This window comes from Saimiri boliviensis, chromosome 2 (assembly GCF_048565385.1).
Source record: "Saimiri boliviensis isolate mSaiBol1 chromosome 2, mSaiBol1.pri, whole genome shotgun sequence".
NCBI lineage: Eukaryota > Metazoa > Chordata > Mammalia > Primates > Cebidae > Saimiri > Saimiri boliviensis.
This window is the reverse complement of record NC_133450.1, coordinates 229,950,681-229,975,637: the sequence shown is the minus strand read 5'-3', so window position 1 is coordinate 229,975,637 and position 24,957 is coordinate 229,950,681. Positions and strand designations below refer to the sequence as shown.

Genomic DNA, 24,957 nt, shown 5'->3' with positions numbered 1-24,957 from the left:
CTAAGAGTTAATTATGTAAGTGAAGGTAAGAATAGGCCTACCTAAAATTTTTACTTCCTCCTTTTCAATTCACAAAACATGACGACCTACAAACAATTTCAGCTTCCAATGTATTATTTACAAATAAATAATAGAATATAAAATTCATGTGACTTCTTGAGAAGGTCATGGGGGTTACTCAGATATAAATATACCAATTGCTGAGTTCTGTATATCTGAGATCAGGAGCACTTTAAGGGAAAAATTTCAGAACTGTTTCACTCAGGCATGACATCCAAAATCACTAAAACAGATAGATACGTTAACTGTCCTTACCTCTTTCTTAGTAAAGGCTATAAGGACTGTCAGTAACACACGAGTAAATTTCACTCTGCTGAATACTGCTAAACATTGCTGGTGCTAAAAAAACAAGAAAGGACTAGAAGTTAAAAGATGCAAAGCCCATGAAAGGAATTTCATTTTAAATATATTAACTCCTAAATCTCAAAGTCATTAATTTGCTACATTACAGACACCTGCACTTATAGGCTTTTAAATGCCTGAAAAATGAGCTGCAGAAAACAAAGCCTATTCTTTTGAAATAGGAATGTAAAGTTTCTGTATCAACAGGACTGATCTTTTCCTTAGTCAAAAGTTACACTATTATCTCAAAAAAAACTGATTTTGTCTGCATTTTAAAAAGGACTGATTAAAATGTGCTTTAAGCAGAGTCAGAAAATTTAGCAGCTTGACAAAGGTTCAGCAACTTTTGATACTGTGGAGCTGTGATGCATCATTTGCGAAAGATCGTATTTTTCTTCCTACCTCACAGGAATACTGAAGAGTTTTGAAATCATGTATCTGAAAGAGCTGTATTATCATTCTATCAAAATAAATACAAGGGAAATAAAATCCCTTGCAATGTCCAATTTTTAAAAAAATACCTTAAAAAGGGCTTCCATAAATTATAACGCAGTTCATAAAACTACAACATTAACAGGTAGACTTCTCTGATATTATCTACCAGAAAATAAGTTCAATTACTTCTAGTTCAACTTCTGGATCTCTTTCTTCTCCTTGTCGACTTCGGGTACTCTAAAATTTTAAAAAAGGTGAATTAAACACAAACTTGAAAAAATATTACATTACAAATATATAAGGTAAAACAGTAATTTTTTGAGTATACATGAGAATCTATTTTTGGGAAAAACAGTTGGAGAAAAAACGTGTCTAGTATTTATGTCCTCCTATTAATCCTATATTCAGAAAGGTCATTTAACTTAAATTATAAAGATCATGCAAAAGAATTAAGTATTGAAACGGCAAAAGCAACACAATGAAATATAAGCAGAAGAACATAGCACATAGTACATTTTCCTTTATTAACTGAAATTCCTGATGCTGTCAAAACTAACCCTGTTAGAAAAAAAATTGTAACCTTTACAAAAATCACATAATGAAAAAATAAAAGTTCAATGGTTAATACCAATCTGTTTTACACTAAAATACAAACTATCTTAATACAAAAGTTATTGTGGACAATTTCATTTGACCAAATATCACAGAAAGATCTGCCAGAAGTTGTGAGTTCTAGCCCTAAATCTGCCATTTACATGCCCTTTAGTAAAACTAAGACAAAGGTTACTTAACTTCTCTTATCTGTATTTTCCTCGTCTAAAAGTGGGGCACTCTGTGTGTCTAATTGCCCAATTCACTGAATTGTAAAAATCAAAAAAAGAGAATATGAAGTTTGACAAACATACTGTTATACTAGTGTTCATCCTGGCCAACATGGTGAAACCCTGTCTCTACTAAAAATACAAAAATTAGCTGGACGTGGTGGTGTGTGCCTATAGTCCCAGCTACTCAGGAGGCTGAGGCAGGAGAATTGATTGAACCCAGGAGGCGGAGGTTGCAGAGAGCCGAGATCGCACCACTGCACTCCAGCCTGGTGCCTGATCAAGACTCTGTATTTAAAAAAAAAAAAAAAGGAGAAATATAACTTTTTCCCCTTTTTAATCTCTATGAAAAGCAGCGAATCATCAAGGTCATCGAGAAGGTTTTCACCAGATGTGGGATATCACCATTTACTGAGCTCACTTACTGTGTTCCAGACACTGTACCAGCTATTAAAGATACAAAGGTGAAGAAGATAGTCCTTACCTTTGAGGAACTCAAAACAGTAGTGGGAGAAAAATACCATTCTTAAAATAGCATAGTAAAAATCTAAAACATTGGCAAAAAGTTGAAAGAATTGAGTGGGTTAAATTTTAATATGCTCATCTGTCTGTATCCACAGGGTTGATTTAAACAACCGCTGATTGAAAGTATTCAGAAAAAAAAATTTTTTAATAACATTAAAATACATAAATTTTAAAAGTATAACTATTTACAGAACATTGACAACATATTAAATATTATAAGTAAGCTAGTGATGACTTAAAGTATACAGGAGGACATGAACAGGTTATATGCAAATATCACTCATTTTATATAAGAGACTTGAGCATCCTTGAATTTTGGTATCCACAGGGGTCCTGGAAACAATGCCCTGAAAATACTGAGGGATGACTGTACTTGAAAATGACATTAATTTATCAGAAACTCCTCTAGCAGTGTTCAAATTCATTACCAAAGATATGCAAAGCACATACAGGGGAAAGGTGGTTCTACACACTAGCAATGAGGTAAAGTTAACCTGACATTTAGAGATGTACTGTTTCTACACCAAAGAGAAAACATATATACCTTTACTCTTCTTTGCATGTCATCCTCCACATCTTTTAGCATGCCTAGAAAAAGAAACAATAAGTTTAAAAAAAAAAAAGAAAATGTAAAACTTGTGAATTATCTTTAAAAATAATTTTACCTGTAACTCGAAGATCTGTCACACTGTTAGCCATTTTAAATCCGTAAGTCATTGACTGAAAATCTTCCTGTACAAAAAGGGAATAATCAGGCTCATGAATAGTAACAAAACCTTGAATAGTGGCAAAATATAACACTTTTCTTTATATTTCTCTTACAAAAAAACTATTTAATAGAGAAACAGAAATGGAAAGTCTTGTCTAAATATAGTTAAGATACACCCAAGCTTTTCTTGAAGGACGCAAAACACCATATTCTAATGTTGTCTCTGTCCTTACTTTCAATTGCTCATCCTTAGGTAATTTAATATGTTCATTTGTCATATCAGGGTAATGCTTATGAAAATATTGCAAAGTAATAATTCTCACGAAGTATTCTCACATTCACAGGTGAACAGTAAATACCTAATAATTACTGTTTAATGACTAGACTGCAAAATTCAGGTAAGACTACAAAAATTATTAAGGTCCTGCTTACACAGTTAGGATTTCTCAAACAGAATTATTCAAAGTGACAGCAAAACCATGTTCCACTACAGTCCACTGGAAGGAAAAAGTTGAGTCCTTCAGACATATGACCCCCATTCCCCAAATCATTTTTCCTTTTCTTTTCTTTTCTTTTTTTTTGAGATGGAGTCTCACTCTGTCACCCAGGCTGGAGTGCAGTGCCACATTCTTGGCTCACTGCAACCTCCACCTCCTGAGTTCAAGCAATTCTCCTGTCTCAGCCTCCCGAGCAGCTGGGACACCGCCATGTCAGGTTAATTATTTGTATTTTAGTAGAGATGGGGTTTCACTGTGTTGCCCAGGCTGGTAGCCAAACTTCTGAGCTCAGGCAATCTGCCTGCCTTGGCCTCACAAAGTGCTGGGATTACAGGCATGAGCCATTGCACCCAGCACTGCAGAGTCATTCACTTATTAAGTGATTTTCTGGACTCCCTTTGAAGAAAATATATTTACTATCAACCGGCAGATTTGATTAACAAGCTATAAGCCCTATTAAAAGTGTTTCTGCCTACTATAATTCCTGTAAAAACATAGACAGGGTTGGGCACGGTGTCTCACACCTGTAATCCCAGCACCTTGGGAGGCCGAAGCAGGTGGGATCACCTGAGGTCAGGAGGTCAAGACCAGCCTGCCAAATATGGTGAAACCCTGTCTCTTCTAAAGATACAAAAAAAAACTGGCCAGGCATGGTGGCATGTGCCTGTAATCCCAGCTACTTGGGAGGCTGAGGCAGGAGAATCACTTGAACATGGGAGGCGGAGCTTGCAATGAGCCAAGATCGCAGCCTGAGCAACAAAAGAAGACTGTCTCAAAAAAAAAAAAGAAAAAAGTAATAGGCAGTTTCAAAAGGGGCTGGAGCTACAGCAAAATATCTGGATTCTTAAAAGAAACAGTGAGCATCAAATTCAAGTGAGGTACTATATCCCATAAACAGTAAGAAAATAAAGTCAATGTCCTTAGTCTCAAAGAACTCAGGGATATTTTATATGACTCACGTGATCAAGTCCAAAATACATACATATATATATACACACACACACACCTCTCATCACATTACAGAGCTATATTAAGTTTATCCTCTAGATGAAGTTTATACTTTGTCTCTACTTGGACAGCAAACATGATTCTCAAATTTTACATCTCCAGAAAGGAGCCTGATACCAACTTTCCTAGTGTTTACAATATCACTAAATGGCACTATTATTGATCTACAGTTGCTCAGGCAGAAACCCTGGCCTCTACTCCTATCATTTTTCTACATCCTGTATCAAATCCATCAGAAAACACTGTAGGGTTTATCTTCAAATTCTAGTCTAACTACTTCTCATCATTTCACAGCTATCTCTAGTTTAAGTCACCGCTATCACTCACTCTCATAACCACCTCCAGACAACTCCCCCTCCTACCACCTTAGTCGCTGCTATAATTTATACACCAGCACAAGGCTGAGGGATTGTCTGAAAGTCAGTCAGATCATGTCAATTCCTATTCAAAACCTTTCAATAGTTTTCTACCGCACAGTAAAATCCCAAAGCCCACCATGGCTTCTACAACTCTACATCACATGGCCCTGGTCTCCCTCACCAACCTTATTTCCCACCCCTCCACATTCACCACACTGCAGTCTGACAGGTCTTTCTTGTTGTCATTCAGACATACCAAACACATTCTCCTCTCAGGATTCCCACACCAAAAAGATTTTCTTCAAAATATTTACAATGCTTCATCCCTTACTATATTCCGGCCTCTGTTCTAATGCCAGTTCCTCAAATAGACATTTCCCTGTGTATTCTAAGGCAGCACCCTCCACCATTTTATATCCCCTTACCCTGCTTTACTTTTCTTCATGGCACTTATCACCACCTGATATTATACATGTATTTAATTACATATACATTGACTATTTGTCCCAAGAAAGGTATAATACATGAGACCATGGCTTTATTTGCTGCTTTACCTCCAGGACTTAGAAGAGTGCTAAAGAGACTTCCATTCAATAAATATGTGTTCAACGAATGACTTATTCCAGGGCAGGAGTCATACACGGAAAAGGCAGGTTATCTTCCTAAATATATCTGGCTGGTTACAACATACACTAGGGAATGGTAGAGACTGGCAAATTGGAAAACATATGCTTCATTTAAAAGGAGTCAGCCACTACTTATCCTGTTGTGGCTATGAATGAATACAGGACCAGTGTGGTCAGGTCTCCTAATTTTTTTGAAGAAAAATCTAGGTTTTTCTTTTTCAATGTAAATTATTCCCCCACTACTCCTCTGCTTTTTTTCTTTTTCTTTTTTTTTTTTTTTCCTTTTGAGACAGGGTCTCGCTCTGTCACCCAGGCTCAAGTGTAGTGATGCAAACTCAGCTCATGGTAACCTCCACCCTGCTCTGGGCTCAAGCAATCCTCCCACCTCAGCCTCCTAGGTAGCTGAGAATACAGGCATGCACCACCTTACTGGGCTAATTTTTTTTTTTTTTTTTAGTAGAGATGGGGTTTCGCCATGTTGTCCAGGCTGGTCTCAAACTCCTAAGCTCAAACAATCCAGCCACCTCAGCCTCCCAAAGTGCTGGGATTACAGGCATGAGCCACCACACCCAGCCTCATCTTCTTATTTTTAAAAAACTAGACCAACACTGTGCAGGGAAAAAAACCCAAAAATATCCATAAACCTTATCTGTGTAGGTTTGCTAAGAAGAGTCTAAGGAAAACTATCTTTCTGGAAGAACACCACAGGTCCTCAGTATATAAACCTCAGTAATAAGAATTTTATCTAAGTTACTGGGTAAGTGAGAGCAGAACAGTCATGTAAACAGCCTGCTACCATTAAAGATCACTCTTGAAGATTTGTGGACCTGAGGACAGAAGTCAGAGTGAAACTAGGGAGACCAGACATTGGACTCTATTCAACAGTCCAAGCAAGAGCTGATGATGACTTGGATTGGGATTGCAACAGTGGGGAGGGTAAGAAGTTGTTAAAATCAGGATATATTTCAAAGGTAGAGCTAACATGATATGCTGATGAAATGAATGTGAATATGAGGTAAACCATACAACAGAGCATCATTTTTAGGGTTTTGGTCTAAGCAAGTAACGGTACCATTTCCTTAGATAAGGCAGTCTCTGGAAGGAGCAGGTGTAAGGGCAGAAATGAAGTACAATTTTGGTTATATCAAGTTTGTAATTTATTTGGTCATCCAAGTGGAGATTTCAGATTTCACTTGCTTGAAACTCGAAGTCAGGAAAGACTCAAGGATAGAAGTATAAATTTGGACTTCATCAGTGTATATAGTTAGTTGATACTGAATGCCACAAAACTAGAGAAAATCAACCAACCTAGGGAACGGTTATGGAGAAGGGAGGGAGTCCATGAGTACTCTAGCAATCAGACAAGCAAGCACAGGAACTGAACTAACCAGTAAGGCAGAAAGAAATCCAAAAGACGGGTATCAAGAACCCAAACAGAAAAAAACATTTCACAGTGTGTCAACTGGGTCTAATGATGCTTACAGGCTGGAGAGGGAGAAGTGAGAACACTGAATTTAGCAAGATGGCTAAAGACCAGTTCTCTATCAGAGAAGAATGAGCATCTGGAGTAAACAAAGAGAAAATGAAAGAAAAAGTAAAAGAAGCAAATCATTAAAGAAGTTCATCATGGTGAGTAGCTGAGAAATGGAATTGTAGATACAAGGAGTCATGGGATCAAGGACTGGTGTTTTCAAACGAATGTAAAGCATGTTTACATGCCAGTAAGAGTACTCGAGTAATGAAGGAGGGACTAGTAATGCAATACAAAGATTTATTAACTGTAGTAGGCAAAAGGGTATGGAATCCGGAACATAAGGGGAAGAACTGAGCTTAGATTGTTTATAAGAATACTTTCATCTTAATAGTAGAGAAGACAGAGTTTGTATCAACAAACAGGTTAGCACTTATGATAGTAACAATACGAAACCTTTGAGATTAGGTTGCAGACTATGATGACCCTTTATTTCTAAATAGTTTAATATGATTTCCTAAAAACAAAATCTTCTTCTTATATAACCACAGTACAATTACCAAATACAGAAATTCACGTCTCTAATCTCCTTTAATCCGGGGTATTTCCTCTGCCTTAACATTCACATCTGACATTTTGAAGTATGTTTTCAAACAGTACTTCAAAATAGCATATTTTGAATAGTACTTTGTACTGTACAGTCATTTTGTAATATATCCCTCAGTAATGGGTGTGCCTGATGAAGTTAATAGTTATATCATATTTGATAGGAATATCACAGAAGTGATGTTGTGTCCTTCCCAGAGCACTCTATCAGTAGGCACATGTCAATCTGTCCAATTACTGATAATACTGGCCCCTTAACTAAGGTGCTATCTGCCAACTTTCTCCATGAAAAAGTTATCATTTTTTCCTTTTATAATTAATAAGTATCTGGTAGAAAGATATTTTGAGACTAGGTACATATCCTGTGTCTCATTATACTTTTGTCCAGTAGTTTTAGCGTCATTTGATGATTGCCAGAAATAATTATTTAAAAACTGTACTCTTCACAAAATACTATGCAGCCAAAACATTAATATTTTAGATATGAGTTAAATAAAATATAGCATTAAAATTATTTTCACCCATGGCCACTAGAACACTAAATTGAACTATACATGTGGCTTACACTGCTTTTCTATTGTATAGTTCTGGTTAACCGAATGAGATGACAGACAAGAACCACCAGTAAGGTGGCAAACCAGGAAAGAAAAGTATCTTAAAGGCGAAGCAACGTATGTGTTTTGAGGATAGAGTAATGACTAGGTTAAAATCTGCTGATAATTCAAGTTTAAGACCAAATCTAACCACTGGATTTAACAGTGAGGTCTTTGATGACTGTGACACAGTAGCTTTGGTGAAAGGTGTAAAGCCTGACTGCAGCAGAGAGAGAAAGAAGAAAACCAGTGACAGTGAGTATAAACACATTCTTTTTTTAAAGAGACAGGGTCATTCGACTGCCCAGACTGGAATGGAGTGGAAATTGTAGCTCACCATAGCCTCAAATTCCTGGGCTCAAGTGATCTTCCTGCTTCAGCCTCCCAAGTAGCTGGGACTACAGAGGTGTACCACATCACCATGCCTGGCTAGATTTTTAATTTTTTTGTAGAGACAGGGTCTTGCTATGTTTCCCAGTCTGTGTGTACCCTTTTAAATAGGATCTGGCTGAAAAGAAGAATTAAGGTACGTGAAGAAGATGAAGGACAATATTATGCTAAGAAATGATAGATTTAACAAGAGTAATATAAAGCACATTTGCATGCTGATGAAGATGATCTAGCAGAGGGGCAAATTCATTATGCAAAGAACACAGGGGACAATTGCTAGAGTAATATCTTTGAAGATATCGAGTATGAGATCAATGCACAAGCAGATGTTCGTTCTCACCCTTAAGAATAAAGAAGATCCATCTACACAACACAAAAGCAGAAGAATATAGGGCACATGGAGGCAGGTGAAAAGACTACTTCTATTTATATGGCAAATAGCAACTTAGCAAATAAATGTGAGGGTAGGGGAAAATATTTTTTTTAAGACATACCAGGTCTTAAAATCTACTTTCTTGCCTCTCTGAAGAGCTGGAAATATTCCACCAAGCAAAATAATAAAGGCATGTGGGCCAGATAACAAGTGACCTAACAAAACAGAGAGGAAAATGAAATTCCTAGGAGAACAAATAACAAAAAACTAGAATGACACAGTTGTGTAGTGGGGCTAGAACACAACGATGCAGCCTGAACCTAGACAACAAGAAGACTTCAAGAGGAGCATTTTCAAAAAAATATATACGACTGACAGATTACCTGAGGTTTCACAATCATGGGCAAAAAAAAAAAAAAAAAAAACTGGGGAGAAGTACATAGAAAACTAAGCAAATAAAAAAGAAGAGACAGTATATAAGCATATACTACTTTGGCTCACCTCTCATTAATATTTATATAATCACAGTAATATCAAGGCTGCATAACAATTTGGGGCAAGGGCAGGGGCAATATATGATATATTCTGATCTAGTCTAACATTATCATAGCTAAAGTTAGCAAATCCTTAAATCTAGAAGTTAGCATATAAGATTATCCAGATATATGAAAATAATATGGAACAGTAAAAAAAAAGAGCAGAGACCACATCACCATGCCTGGCTAAATTTTTTATTTTTTTGTAGAGATGGGGTATTGCTATGTTGCCCAGGCTGTGTGTATCCCTTTTTAAAAGGATCTGGCTAAAAATAAGAATTAAGGTAATTCTCCTCTTAAGTATTGTAAGCTATTTAATTTATGAAACTACATAAAAGTATTAGTACTTTTATTAAAAGGTACATACACGCAAAACCCACTTAAAATTTTCACATAGCAAATATGATGAGGAAACCTGTTTTTAGGAAGATAACTGGTGGTCATATGGAGAATGAATTAGAAAGAAAACACTAGACCAGAGAGAAGAGTTCAGAAACTCTCCAAAGTTTCTCCAAAGAAGCCAAATCTAAAGTTGATGAACTAAAGCAGAAAGGATGAGAGAAAAGAAAAAATAGTGCCCTGATTCAAGGCATCTGCAAGCCAAAGCAAAATAACCTGGATGTAGGGGTAAGAGGAAAGAGGTAATCAAAGATAACACTCGCAGTACGATATTACAAGACACAGAATGCAAAAGGAAAAGTGTTTCGACAGGGCTCCCATTTTGCACATGTGAGCAAGATGTTAAGAAAGAAATCTGAAAATGTCTCCAGATCAAAGACATACCTGAGTTCAAAATACACCAGCAGCTAGGAACTCCAGAAACATCCAATTAAAATAAGTAATTTGCTAATTATAAACCATTCTTATTTATTCATCACTAGGTCTCTCGAAGAGTTTTTACTAGGTCATTGGTATGTTTTTCTAATTATATAAGACTAAAACAAACTTATCTGGAAAATCTGAAATATTAGCAAAAGGAAGAAAATAGAATCTTTTGGCCCAGGAGCAAACTTTGGATTTATCTCTTTCCAGTTTTATTTTTACAGAGTTGGCTACAATGCTGCTTTTTTTAACCTTCTGACATATGCATTTCTCACATGCACTCTTTCATCATGTTAACTACATATTCAATATACATAATTATGGATAAGTTATCCATAATTTATTTCAACCAGAACCCTAATGGTGGCATTCTGGTTGGTGTCAATTGTTCACTACCGAAAACTCTGCTTAACGTATTTCGGCATAAAGTGCCCACATTTCCAATTACTTCCTTTTTCGTTACTACTGTTGAGATGAAGTCTCGCTGTCACCCAGGCTGGAGTGCAGTGGAGTAATTTCAGCTCACTCCAACCTCTATCTCCCAGGTTCAAGCAATTCTCTTATCTCAGCCTCCCAAGTAGGTATGACTATAGGCACGTGCCACTATGCCCAGCTCTGTTTGTATTTTCAGTAGAGACACGGTTTCACCATGTTGGCTAGGCTGGTCTCAAACTACTGACCTCAGGTGATTTGCCCGCCTTGGCCTCCCAGAGTGCTAGGATTACAAGCGTGAGCCTCAATGCCTGGCCTAATTATTTAAGGCTGAGTTATAGAGGTGAAATAACTAGTTTAAATGAAACTAATTTTTAAGATTCTTGATATACATATTATTAAACTGTTTGCCAAAACAGCTATGCTAATGTACTCCCACTAGTAAAAACTGAAGTGTCAACTTACTGTATCCCTGCCAACATTGAACATTCTCATTTTAAAAATTATATTGATGAAAAATCAATCAATTCTAGGAGCTGGGAAATCTGAGATCAAAAAGTGGGTGGGGTTAAAAAAAAAAGATTCGGCCGGGCGCGGTGGCTCACGCCTGTAATCCCAGCACTTTGGGAGGCCGACGCGGGTGGATCACGAGGTCAAGAGATCAAGACCATCCTGGTCAACATGGTGAAACCCCATCTCTACTAAAAATACAAAAAAGTAGCTGGGCATGGTGGCGTGTGCCTGTAATCCCAGCTACTCAGGAGGCTGAGGCAGGAGAACTGCCTGAACCCAGGAGGCAGAGGTTGTGGTGAGTCAAGATCGCGCCATTGCACTCCAGCCTGCCTAACAAGAGCGAAACTCCATCTCAAAAAAAAAAAAAAAAAAAAAAAGAAAGAAGAAATCAAACTACTCACTTTTATTTATATTTCCTGGATTACAGTGAAGCTAAATTTGAAAAATGTTATAGCCATTTGATAACCTTCCTTCATAAAACAAGCAACTTATTTTATTGCCTATTTATTCATTTGGGCCTGAGTGTATACTTTATTTGAACATAATTCATAAAAATTAATTATCTATCTTTATTTTTCCTAAAACTTTTTCTTTCACTCTTGTCCTGTTAGTCTCTTCCTTTAAGATTTCTCCCATTCCTAGTAAGTCCTTCATCCAGAATACAAATAGATGTTCAATTACAAGCCAGGTACTAGGGCTCAAGGCTCTAATTCCAGACAGCACTTTGGGAGGCTGAGGTGGGAACATCACTTGAGCCCAGGAGTTTAACACTAGCCTGGCCAACAAAGCAAAATCCAGTCTTTACAAAAAATTTTAAAAATAGCCACGTGACGTGGTTCAAATCTGTAATCTTAACTACTTGGAAGGCGGAGGGAATGTATTGCTGGAGCATAGGAGTTCAAGGCTACCAGTGAGCTACAATCATGCCACTTCACTCCAGCCTGGGTAACAAAGTGGAATCTTCTAAAAATAAAATTCAATTATAATTTTTTCTCCTATTAAATAACTTATTTTAGTTTATTTAGAAACAAAATAATGCAGGCACACCATAAAAATCCCAAAAGAGCAAACAAGAGTATACCCCAGCCCTCAAGACCTGGTCTCGAACTCCTGATCTCATGATTCATTGGCCTTGGCCTCCCAAAGTGCTGAGATTACAGGCATGAGCCGCGCCGGCCCCTATCTCCCTTTTTATTTTTATTTATTTATTTATTTTTTGAGACGCAGTTTCGCTCTTGTTATCCAGGCTGCAGTGCAATGGCGCCATCTCGGCTCACCGCAACCTCTGCCTCCTCGGTTCAGGCAATTCTCCTGCCTCAGCCTCCTGAGTAGCTGGGATTACAGGAACGCACCGCCATGCCCAGCTAATTTTTTCTATTTTTAGTAGAGACGGGGTTTCACCATGTTGACCAGGATGGTCTCAATCTCTTGACCTCGTGATCCACCCACCTTGGCCTCCCAAAGTGCTGGGATTACAGGCTTGAACCACCGTGCCCGGCCCTCTCCCTTTTTAAAAAAGAAAAAAGTGGTAACAAGCTACATACATGCTTTACTATACCTGAGTTTCCTCACTTTAGAAAACCAACTTTATCTCTACACATAAATCAACCTTTTTTTCCCCCAATTTTTAAAAATTGATCTCCTTTTTAAAGGCAGTAAAATCTTTTTTTTTTTTTTTTTGGAGACAGGGTCTCACTCTGCACACAAACTAAAGTGTAATGGCACAAGCACAGCTCACTGCAACCTTGCCCTTCCCAGACTCAGGTGATCCTTCAACCTCAGCCCCTCTAGTAGCTGAGACTACAGGTATACACCACCACACCCAGCTAAGTTTTGTAAAGGCAGAATCTCAAGATGTTGCCTAGGCTGGCCTTGAACTCCTGGGCTCAAGCCATCCATCCATCTCGCCCTTCCAAAGTGCTGGGATTACAGGCATGAGCCACCACACCTGGCCAGCAGCAAAATACTTGATTGTATGAATGTGACATCTTTCAATTAGTCTCCTACTGATGGACACTGAGGTAGTTTCCAGACTAGTTACTACAAACAATTCTATAATTAATGTCATTGTACATAGGTCTGTGTACAAACACAAACATATGTGTAGGATAAAGTGCTAGAACTGAAACTGCTAAGTCAAGATGTGCATTTTAGATTATGACAGATATCGCCACATTGCATTTTTTTAAAGTTGTAAGAGTTTACACACCCATCAAAAAAGTCTAAGTCTTGTAGAGCAGAATGTCAAGGGCTGACTGATCAATGCGGAAAGTACTAGAATAAAAAAATACAAATTTTGCAACCATCACAGTAAACATTAGTGCAGGCAAGCACCATCAATAGATGTTCGATCTAAGAGGAGAGACTTTAGTCAGTAGGATATTTTTATGGTCTTAAAGTGTATCCCAAAATACAAAGGGGGAAAAAAAATAGTAACCATACGGTAATCAGACAAAATCCTTATGGACTGATCAAAATAATATCACCACTGAAGGGCAGACAGACTGCATACCTCCTGATGTGACAACCTGAAAAACACAAATCGCTTATGTTGTATTCCAGTCAAGATTCCACAGTCTAAATATAATAATAAGGAAAAAACAGATAAACCCAAATGAGGCATAACCTATTAAGAAACGAAAAGCAGGGAGATACGTTCGTTAGTTTGCTCCTTTCTGCCCGTGGACGCTGCCCAAGAAGCATCGTTAAAGTCTCTCTTCTCCCTGTGATCATGTCTAAGTCAGAGTCTCTTAAAGAGCCGGAACAACTGAGTAAGCTCTTCATTGGAGGGTTGAGCTTTGAAACAACCGATGAGAGCCTGAGGAGCCATTTTAAGCAATGGGGAATGCTCACAGACTGTGTGGTAATGAGAGATCCAAATACCAAGCGCTCCAGGGGCTTTGGGTTCGTCACGTATGCAACTGTGGAGGAGGTGGATGCAGCCATGAATGCAAGGCCACACAAAGTGGATAGAAGAGTTGTGGAACCAAAGAGAGCTGTCTCAAGAGAAGATTCTCAAAGACCATGTGCCCACTTAACTGTGAAAAAAAATATTCGTTGGTGGCATTAAAGAAGACACTGAAGAACATCACCTAAGAGATTATTTTGAAAAGTATGGAAAAATTGAAGTGATTGAAATCATGACTGACAAAGGCAATGGCAAGAAAAGGGGTTTTGCCTTTGTAACCTTTGATGACCGTGACTCCGTGGATAAGATTGTCATTCAGAAATACCATACTGTGAATGGCCACAACTGTGAAGTTAGGAAAGCCCTGTCAAAGCAAGAGGTGCTTCATCCAGCCAGAGAGGTCGAAGTGGTTCTGGAAACTTTGGTGGTGGTCGTGGAGGTGGTTTCGGTGGGAATGACAACTTTGGTCGTGGAGGAAACTTCAGTGGTCATGGTGGCTTTGGTGGCAGCCATGGTGGTGGTGGATATGGTGGCAGTGGGGATGGCTATAATGGATTTGGTAATGATAGAGGCAATTTTGGAGGTGGTGGAAGCTACAATGATTTTGGCAGTTACAACAATCAGTCTTCAAATTTTGGACCCATGAAGGGAGGAAACTTTGGAGGCAGAAGCTCTGGCCCCTATGGTGGTGGTGGCCAATACTTTGCCAAACCACGAAACCAAGGTGGCTATGGCAGTTCCAGTAGCAGCAGTAGCTATGGCAATGGCAGATTTTAATTAGGAAACAAAGCTTAGCAGGAGAGGAGAGCCAGAGAAGTGACAGGGAAGCTACAGGTTACAAAAGATTTGTGAACTCAGCCAAGCACAGTGGTGGCAGGGCCTAGCTGCTATAAAGAAGACATGATTTAGACAAATACTCATGTGTATGGGCAAAAAACTCAAGGACTGTATTTTTGACTAATTGTATAACAGGTTATTTTAGTTTCTGTTCTGTGGAAAGTGTAAAGCATTCCAACAAAGGGTTTTAATGTAGATTTTTTTCTTTTTCTTTTTTTTTTTTGCACCCATGCTGTTGATTGCTAAATGTAATAGTCTGATCGTGACGCTGAATAAACGTTTTTTTTTAAAAAAAAAAGAAATGAAAAGCAGGACACGGCTGTGTTCACAAAAATATCAATGTCAATGGAGACAAAGAAAAGCTAAGATACTGATGTACCATAAAGAATACTACAGAGATATGCAATTAAATGGAGGACATAATTCTAGACTGGATCCTGTGCTGCAAGGGAAAAAACACTAAGAAGAATTAACAGAAATGGAATCTGAATAGTGCACTGTTTATTACAGATTTATTGAAGTTGATACTTGTGTCGTGGTTCTGTAGGATAGTGCCCTTTTTCTTCAGAGAAGCACGCTAAAGTGTCACAGGGAAGAAAGCTGTAATGGGCACAGCTTACTAACAGTCCAGGAAAAGACACACATACATATATACATGAGAGAGCGAGCACGCACACAAGCACGTGCACAAGTGAAAAAAGCAAATGGGACAGTATGTTACCAGCAGTTGAATCTGCATACAAATTATATGTTCTTTGTGCTGGTTACCACAATTGCTGTTAATCTGAAATTATTCCCCAATAAAAAGTTCTAAAAAAAGACTAAAAAGTGGAAAATAGTAACCACACGTATCACTCATAGATACACACAGAGTATTTGAGTGCCTGCTTTCCCATCTTCATCAATCTTACAAAAAATTTCTAATTTTTGCCAACAATGGGTAAAATCATATTTCAGTTTTAATTTGCATTAAAGTGAGGTTAAGCATCTTACATTTACAGGCCATTTTATTTTCTGTGAACTATTTTCTCCTGCTTTTTAAATAACTTTTTCATAATTAACGCATTTCAGTTATCTGAAATTTTGATATGAAATGATGATAAAGTAACTTTCAAGGGTGCTAATCAATCATTCATGCACTGTTGTCCAAAGAATCCTTTCTCTGCCCCACTGATTTTGATGTTCTTTTAATTGTACTTTGAAAATACAAGTATTTAAAATAATCTGTATTTCTCTTCTAACTCACACTAACTTTTTTTTTTTTTTTTTTTGAGACGGAGTTTCGCTCTTGTTTCCCAGGCTGGAGTGCAATGGCACGATCTCGGCTCACCGCAACCTCCGCCTCCTGGGTTCAGGCAATTCTCCTGCCTCAGCCTCCTGAGTAGCTGGGCTTACAGGCACGTGCCACCATGCCCAGTTAATTTTTGTATTTTTAGTAGAGATGGGGTTTCGCGATGTTGACCAGGACGGTCTCGATCTCTTGACCTCGTGATCCACCCACATCAGCCTCCCAAAGTGCTGGGATTACAGGCTTGAGCCACCGCGCCCGGCTCTTTTAATCTTTTTAAAATTTCATCCAAACCGATAAGATTTTCCATAATGATACTCATATCAATACAAACATGTAAATAACCAATGACTGTATAAAAAGTAGATGCTATTTCATAAACAACTCACAAAGCCATATGGAAAGGAGTGGTGGCTCAAGCCTATAATTCCAGAACTTTGGGAGGCCAAGGCAGGTGGATCACCTGAGGTCAGGAGTTCGCAACCAGCCTGACCAACATAGTGGAACTGGGTCTCTACTAAAACACAAAATTATCTGGGCATGGTGGTGCACGCCTGTAATCCCAGCTACTAGGGAGGCTGAGGCAGGAGAATCACTTGAACCCAGGAGGCAGGGGTTACAGTGACCTGAGATCGGGTTAGGGCATTCCAGTTAGGGCAACAGAAACGAAACTCCGTCCCCCACACCCAAAAAAAGCCATACCCTCAAATATTGGGTATATATTTTATTATTCTCACATACACAGTATAAATTGAAAAAAGTTTTACATACTATACACAGAACCATTGTTGAATTCTAAGAAATTTATTCTGGACCAGCAACAGCACTAAAAAGAAACGTCGGTTTCAACAGAAGAATTTAACAAAAATAATTAGTCATCAATAATTTCAAATGCTAACACATTTTCCCTTACAATTTTTTTTTTTTTTAATCCTAGGTTGAGATGCAATTCCCTTAAAATTATCAGCATCTGAAAGCTTATTTTTTATGCTAAAGGGGAAAAAAAAATCTTTCTATGTCCAAAACTCAAAACACTTTCTCAGGTGAGGCACTTAGGACAAACTAGGGGGAAATGTCTATACCCTAAAATATTCTTTTATTTTCTTTAGCTCTCTTTTTGTGTTATAACTTTTAAGAGACTTGAGGACAAGGGCTGTCTCATTTTTCTCTAGGAATCCCCAAAACATCCAAAAACAGTACTCTGCACATACGGATACTCAATGAATGATACTGACAGAAAGAACATATGCTAAGATGAAAGCCCTTCTTGGAGAGGACTGAATTACTTCACCCAATACATCTATAATGGCAAGAGCTTACTTTTTAAAATCGTTTTTAACTATACACGTAGACAAAAGTACGTATCACAAAATCATTTAAATACTTCACAGTGAATAAGGTAGTCAATGAACTTTAGGAATTCTTTTTTTTTTTTCTTTTGAGACAGAGTCTTGCTTTGTTGCTCTGTTGCCCAGGCTGGAATACAGTGGTTCAATCTCGGCTCACTGCAACCTCCTCCTGGGTTCAAGCAACTCTCGTGCCTCAGCCTCCCAAGTAGCTGGGATCACAGGCACATACCACCATACCTGGCTAATTTTTGTATTTTTAGTAGAGACAGGGTTTCACCATGTTGGCCAGGCTGGTCTCAAACTCCCAACCTCAGGTGATCTGCTCACCTTGGCTCCCAAAATGCTGGGATTACAGGCATGGGCCACCACACCTAGTCAAGGAATTCTCAGATTACAAAATCTTACCTCTTCAAAAACAGCAGCTTTATTTACTTTTTCCCTTGCAATGTCACAGATTTTCAAGATTCCCAGAGCAAAAGCCTTCATAGCAGGATCTTCTATAAAGTCTGGATTATGAATGTAAAGGCACGTAAATACTGTCTGTGCCAATGAATGGCCTTCTAACCATGTTATCTACAAAGAAACAAAAGAGTACATATTTAAGGTGATTAACTGAGTCTGCAAAGTCTAAATTAATCCTAGCGTTAAAGGCCAGAGCACCATAGACCCAAATAAGATTAATCACAAGACTTAAAAAAAGACAAGTTAGAATTTACTTTCATTAATTAACGTCTTTCAAGTGTCTATGGGAATCATTGTCGTATATAAATAAGTTTGCATAATATGCTATACATTAATGAAATTAAGATTGTCTCTTTATGCAGCATCCAAAAGAAATTTATTCTACAACGTAGGCAATAAAAATCCACAAACTGGAAAACATACTATTTTAGAACCAATCAGGTCCTTAGATACTCACTGAACTTTATAATCCTTACCACCACAACCCAGCCAATACCATATCTCACCTAGATTATTTCAAGAAACTAGATAGGTTTTTCTGCAAACTAGATAGGTTTTTCTGCTTCCCATCTTTAATACTCCCAACCAGAGATCTTTCTAAAACACTAAGATTTTATACTATTTTACTGAGTGCCCACTATATGTCTGGCATCATGTACTAGAAGTTGGGAATACCAACATTAGGCAAAATTCGGTAACTACTATGTCCAGAATATTATGCTAGGTTATTTTCATATATTTTATCTCATTGTTTCCTAGCACTTTGAGAAAGGTGGTATTTTTCTCTTTTTACATGTAAAGAAACAGAGTAAGACTTATCATTTGCCCAGGTTTATAGTTATTTTTACACTAAAGCCCAAGAATTCTGCAACAAAGACATATACTACTGCATTGCAAAATGCTAAATGTTTGTGAAAAACTTTGTAATTAAGGTGTGTATTTGGTATTAACTAGTGTGCAGAAGAGAGACTTTCCAAACTAAAATCCATCTGCCTTTTAAAGTCCAAAATTTTAAATACAGTCCCAAGAGTCTCACAGAATAGTTCCTCTACTTTGGCAAAAATCTTCCCTCTGTTTACTCTTCCTGCCTTCTCCACTACTCTCCACTATTCCCACACTCCTACTTGGCTCCCTGCCAGACTTCAGCCTTAAGCATCTATTTATGATTTTCCAAAATGAACATTTTCACATTTCCATGCCCATGCAATATAGCCTCTTTGTCTACTAAATCATGAATCTTCCTGTCATACACCTACCATTCTTCAGTACCTCATACCAGTAACACTTCCTTTCTACACAGCCTTTCTTACTTCTCAGGTGTAATTAACTCCTCCTCTCTGTTCCCACAGCACCATTATAAAGCATTTACATGTTGTTTCTTCACATGTCTGTTCCCAGCAATCCTTTACCTCCTTTCTTTACTCCACCCACTAGGACTGTAAACTGCTAAAAGGTAATAAAGAAATCTGAGAGACAGCTTCAGAAGATGAAGGATCAGGATTAGGATTCTGGCTGGGCCCCTTCCAAGCGATGTAACCATAGGCAGTAAGATAATACAGATATCTAATTAAGCTCATGTAAAACATAGGTGAAAACTATACATATAAAACACCTAACTACACATACTAGCAATCAATAAATTTTGAATGAACAAGTGAATAAATTTTACGCATTTCTAAGAACAATGATTTAATGTCAATTTAAAAAGAAAGGGATGGTCAGAAAGCAGGGGGAAGTGGAAAGCAGTACAAATGAGAATTTCTCTACAAACAATACTTTCTAGGGAAGATATAATTCAGCATATTCAAATCACTAAAAATTTTCTTCACAGAAGATGGACAGTTTACTACAATTTATCCTAGAGTTTAAAAAAAAAAAAAAAAAAAAAAAAAAAAAACTCTCCAAAGCCATTGTGTAGCTGTTTCAATTTCATGCTTATTTATCAAACTTTCCAATAGCAGACTTATTTCCTGAGTAACTTGAGAATGAAAAGGGTGTTATGAACAATGGCTATATTATCTTCACTGAAGAGAAAACATCCCTTTACCCAGAAAATTAGAAAGTAAAATCAAGTAGATGACAAGATGAAATGCTATTACCTGGCCTGCTAATCTTATGCACATCTTTACTAGACCCAGTATTACATTTATTTCGAACTCAGCATTAGTGTATAGGCTTTTAAATCACAAAATTCAGGTAAATCACAGTTTTCAAATTAACCAATAGTCTTATTTCCATTCTTACCAAACAGCAAAAACATGTATCCATAATCCCTATCAGTTCAGGCAAGGTGAGATCTTTAATTTTAATAGTGCCATCCTAAAAGGGAGGAAGAATGTGACATATAAGCGGAAATTTTTTAAAATTTATGTATAGTATATACGATGTATAGTAGCATTTTAGATTTCAATATTTAAAAACAATTCTAAGAAAATACTATCTTATCATCTGATAAAACTATCATACCAAATTAACTCTATTCTTAAAAACTATACATCTTCTTATAAATTTTTAATTGACAAATAATAATTGTAAAAACAATGTATCTTAGGTTTTCAATAAGAAAAATCAAAACGATAAAGGCCTTCACATAAAATGAAAAGCCAAATATCAACAAGTATTTTACAAGCACAGTTCAAATCGACTTTAAGCATTAATATAAATCATTTTAATGACCCAAAACTACGTAGAAAACTAAATAAAGATTATTTAAAACACTTCCCTTGTTGGTTAACTTATTTCTTGTAAATTTTGTCTACAATATCCATTTGCTTAGCAAATCTTTCTTCATAAAATATGTAAACTCAAACTCTATGGCAAGTATAAATGAATTTCTAAAGCAATTTTAATTTCACTACAAATATTCTCCTTGTATAAAATTACTTCTATGTATTAACATATTAATATACAAAATTTAATTCCCAAGTCAATTTTCCTGATATTTGAATAGAGAGCCAAATGCTTTCAGAAATTAATTTTAAAAGTATACAAATGCACAAATTTAGAGCAAGGTTTTAATGAAGATCTCAGTTTTTCAGATTCTAATAGAGATAGATACCTAAAAGTTTATAACTAATTATTGTTTATATACTTGAGATGCTTTGAAGGAAATATACTTTAATTAATACAACTTTCATTTCACTATTAAGCACAATGTTTTAACATGCAACAACAAAAGATAAATGGAAACACAAAAAGTACAATGGTGACTACCTTGATAGCTTGTTCAAAATTGAGAACTTTTCGATTAACTTGGTTTCCAATCATGCCAGCATCCATCTTGGGATCCATCATTTCAATAGCAGACATGGCTTCAAAAAGACCAAATCTGCAAATAAAAAAATAAGCCCACAAATTGTTTTTCAGCCAGTAAGCTTATTCTTATATTCACAGTGATATAAAATTATACTACTTTTAATAACTATTCTATGTATTTAATCTGCCCAACTTGCTAACACTTCTATTTCAATTAACTGTCCATTGACATAAAAATTATTTCATGTACTTGCCACTCAAATTACTTTACATGCACCATAAGGAAGAAAAGATTTCTGTGGTCTCACACTAGACCTAATAAAGAATTCTCAAGGTGGTAGTCCAGCAATCTATGCTTTATTAAGCCCTCCATATGATTCCGACACACACTAAAATTTGAGAAGAACTGGATTTCAGATTCTACCTACCATTACCCCCAACCACAATGTTGAATCTTGTCTACTTACTAATTCAATGTTTCATATTCCTAAGCTTAAAAATTGAGCCCGGCCATGGCAGCATAGGAACTGGAGCTACATATGGGTGTATAAACATGAACAAGTATTTCTGTTTTTCCAGGGTGTTATGGTTTGAATGCGGTTTTTCTCCACCAAAACTCATGTTAAAACTTGATCCCTGATGTGGCAGTGTTGGGAAGTGGGATCTGGTAGAAAGTATCTGGAGTATGGGGGAGAATCCCCTGAACAGATTAATACCCTCCCAGGGAGGCGAGTTCTTGCTCTCCCTGGAATGAATTACAGTTGACCCTTTAAACACGTGTTTGAATTGCATGAGTCCACTTAGACAAAGGTTTTCTTGCACCTGTGCCACTAGAGACTACAAGACTAACTTCCTCTTTCTTCGCAGCCTACTCAACATGAATATGACAAAGATGAAGACCTTTATGATGATCCACTTAATGAAGAGTAAGTATATTTCCTCTTCCTTATGATTTTCTTCATAACACTTTACCTACTTTAAGAATACAGTATATGGCACATATGACATACAAAATATGTGTTAATCAGCTGTTTATGTTATTAGTAAGACTTCCAGTCAACGGTAGGCTACCAGCAGTTAAGCTTTTGGGGGAGTCAAAGGTTATACATGAATTTTTGACTGTGAGGGGGAGAGTCAGCTCCCCAACCCCCAAGTTGTTCAAAGGTCAATGATACTACCCAAGAGAGTGAGTTGCTATAAAGAGACTGACTTCCTTGGTTTCTCTCTCACGCATCCTCCCCCACCATGTGATCTTTTTGCACCACAGGCCCACTCCCTGCTGCTCCCCTTCTGCTTTCCACCATGGGTTGAAGCAGCCTTAAGCTCTCAATAGATGCAGGTTCCCAATCTTGAACCTTCCAGTCATCAGAATTGCGTGCCAGATAAACCTTTATAAATTACCCAGTCTCAGGTATTCTGTTTCAACAACACTAAACTGAGTAAGACACAGGGATTCTCATTTACTTTTATCTAAGGACTCGGTCACCCAATTTCTGGTTACCAACCAACCTATCACATATGATATACAACTGATACCTTTTCTTCAAGAAATTCCATATTCAGTAAGTACAGCTGCTCTCAAGGAAAGGCCCATAAGTCACAGTTTCCTTAGGTACAACCGTTTCACATTGCGACTAGGGTCAGCTGCCCCAAAATAGGTCATCACAGTTAAAAATATATTTATAATTAGTTTTATTTTTACAATTTTGAAATGTAAATTTACTCAAACTTCAAGGAATATTATTCCACATGAGAAAAAAACAGATTGAAATATTACACTACACTATTTTCAAAGGATACATAAATACTTACAGCTTATCATGAAGTAGTTCTCCCAACTTTAATTCTAAAAAAAGAGAAAAATCTTTGAATATCATATTTATATTTAACTTTTAATTCTAAGAAAAAAGACATTAGCACCTGAAAAATTGTGCTTGTATTACTTTAAAATTCATTTTCTAAGAAATACTTATTTCTACTCAATTACTAATACTCATTATACATAGTATTTGTGTAAATATAAAACAATACTATAAATCAAGTGTTTTCAGAAAAAAATAAAACTTTTGAGAATAAGTGACCCATCACAGGCCATGATATTCTAATTAGAATTAACAACCCCATTTTAAAATCACTAGTCTATCTCCCCAAGCAAACTTTTACACAGAACTGACTACTACATCAAGTTGTTTTTAAACCACTTTCTACCATAATCTAATTTTCTTTTGTTCCAGTAACAGTGTCAAAACCATTTTTAAAAATCCTATCTTATTTAAATAATGTAGAAAACACTTGCGTAAACAGCTAATCAAAACAGTGTTCACGCCCTATAAAGCAGCGGTCCTCAACCTTGGCTGCATATTAGTCAACTGGGAAACTTTCTACATCCCGAAGTCCAAGCAGCATTCCAAACCAACGCAATCTAGAGTTGGGACCTATACAGTGGTCCTAGGGTACTCCAGATGATTTTAATATGCAGGTAAGTCAGAAATCACTTCTATAACATGCTAAGTAGATCAAATATTGACGGCCAAATCCTGTGTAAGGTGTAAAGAAGCAGTTCTCAAAACTTTAGCCAATCTTCTCTAGCCAATTGTTAGTTAAATAACATTAATTTTTAACAGTTCCAGGTACTGAAACAGATAAGAATTATGTATCAAAACACAACAAGGCTGAGGCTAGTAGATCACTTGAGGACAGGAGTTTGAGATCAGCCTAGCCAACATGATGAAAGCCCATCTCTACTAAAAATACAAAAATATGCCAAGTGTGGTAGCGGGTGCCTGTAATCCCAGCTACTTGGGAGGCTGAGGCAGAAGAATCTCTTGAACCCAGGAGGCAGAGGTTGCAGTGAGTCGAGATTGTGCCACTGTACTCCAACCTGGGTGACTGAGTGAGACTCCATCTCAAACAAAACAAAAACAACAACAAAACAGCAGAACACACACTAGTAATCCAGCAATTCCCAAAGAGTGGTCTGGGAACCCAGGAGTCTGCAATGTTAAAATTACACTTATAATCATACCAAAACAAACACGCACTAGTAACCCAGCAATTCCCAAAGAGTGGTCTGGGAACTCAGGAGTCTGCAACGTTAAAATTACATTTATAATCATACGAAAACATTCACTGTCTTTTTAAAAATTGTATTGATACCTGTACTACTGATGCAAAAGCAATGATAGGAAGGCAAAAAAGCAACAGAGACCAAAACTGCTGCAGCTTCAGCTCAAATCAACACAGTGGCCCCAAACTAAACTAATCATGTACTCTTCACCTCCATGCACTTGCAGCTAAAAACAAAAACAAAAGTTTTCTTCAATCTCATTTAAGAATGCCCTTGATGGTCACTATTCACTAGGAAAATGCAAATTAAAATTACAATGACACCACCTTACCCCCATTAAGATGGCTACTACGAGAAAAGAAAACCTGCAGAAAATAACAAGTGTTATGAGGATGTGGAAAAATTGAAACACTTCAGCACTGCAGGTAAGGTTGTAAAATGGTCAAGACACTGTGGAAAACAGTACAGCAGTTCGTTAAAAAATTTAAAACAGGACAGATGCAGAGGCTCATGCCTGTAATCCCAGCATTTTGGGAGGCTGAGGAAAGAGGACTGCCTAAGCCCAGGAGTTCAAAACCAGCCTGAGCAACACGGTGAGACCCTGTATCTATAAAACATTTTCTTAAATTAGCCAGGCATGGTGGTGGTGCAACCTGTAGTCCTAGCTGCTGAG

At 37.2% G+C, this 24,957-nt stretch overlaps 1 protein-coding gene and 1 pseudogene across 7 annotated transcripts in view; one reads left to right on the top strand and one right to left on the bottom strand.

Moving 5' to 3' along the window:
* NAA35 (N-alpha-acetyltransferase 35, NatC auxiliary subunit) overlaps positions 1–24,957 on the bottom strand; it is a 76,667-nt gene that overhangs the window by 39,698 nt on the left and 12,012 nt on the right. For all 7 annotated transcript variants that reach the window (XM_074395496.1, XM_039475133.2, XM_039475134.2 and 4 more), the window contains exons 3-10: positions 23,030–23,063; positions 21,176–21,290; positions 20,207–20,281; positions 17,906–18,073; positions 2,849–2,915; positions 2,728–2,771; positions 1,024–1,074; positions 316–399 (exon numbers count right to left, since the gene is read on the bottom strand). In XM_074395496.1, the coding sequence (XP_074251597.1) occupies positions 316–399; positions 1,024–1,074; positions 2,728–2,771; positions 2,849–2,915; positions 17,906–18,073; positions 20,207–20,281; positions 21,176–21,290; positions 23,030–23,063 (638 nt within the window). The remainder of the gene's footprint in view (positions 1–315; positions 400–1,023; positions 1,075–2,727; positions 2,772–2,848; positions 2,916–17,905; positions 18,074–20,206; positions 20,282–21,175; positions 21,291–23,029; positions 23,064–24,957) is intronic.
* Positions 13,835–14,753, top strand: LOC120366395 (heterogeneous nuclear ribonucleoprotein A1-like 3; annotated as a pseudogene).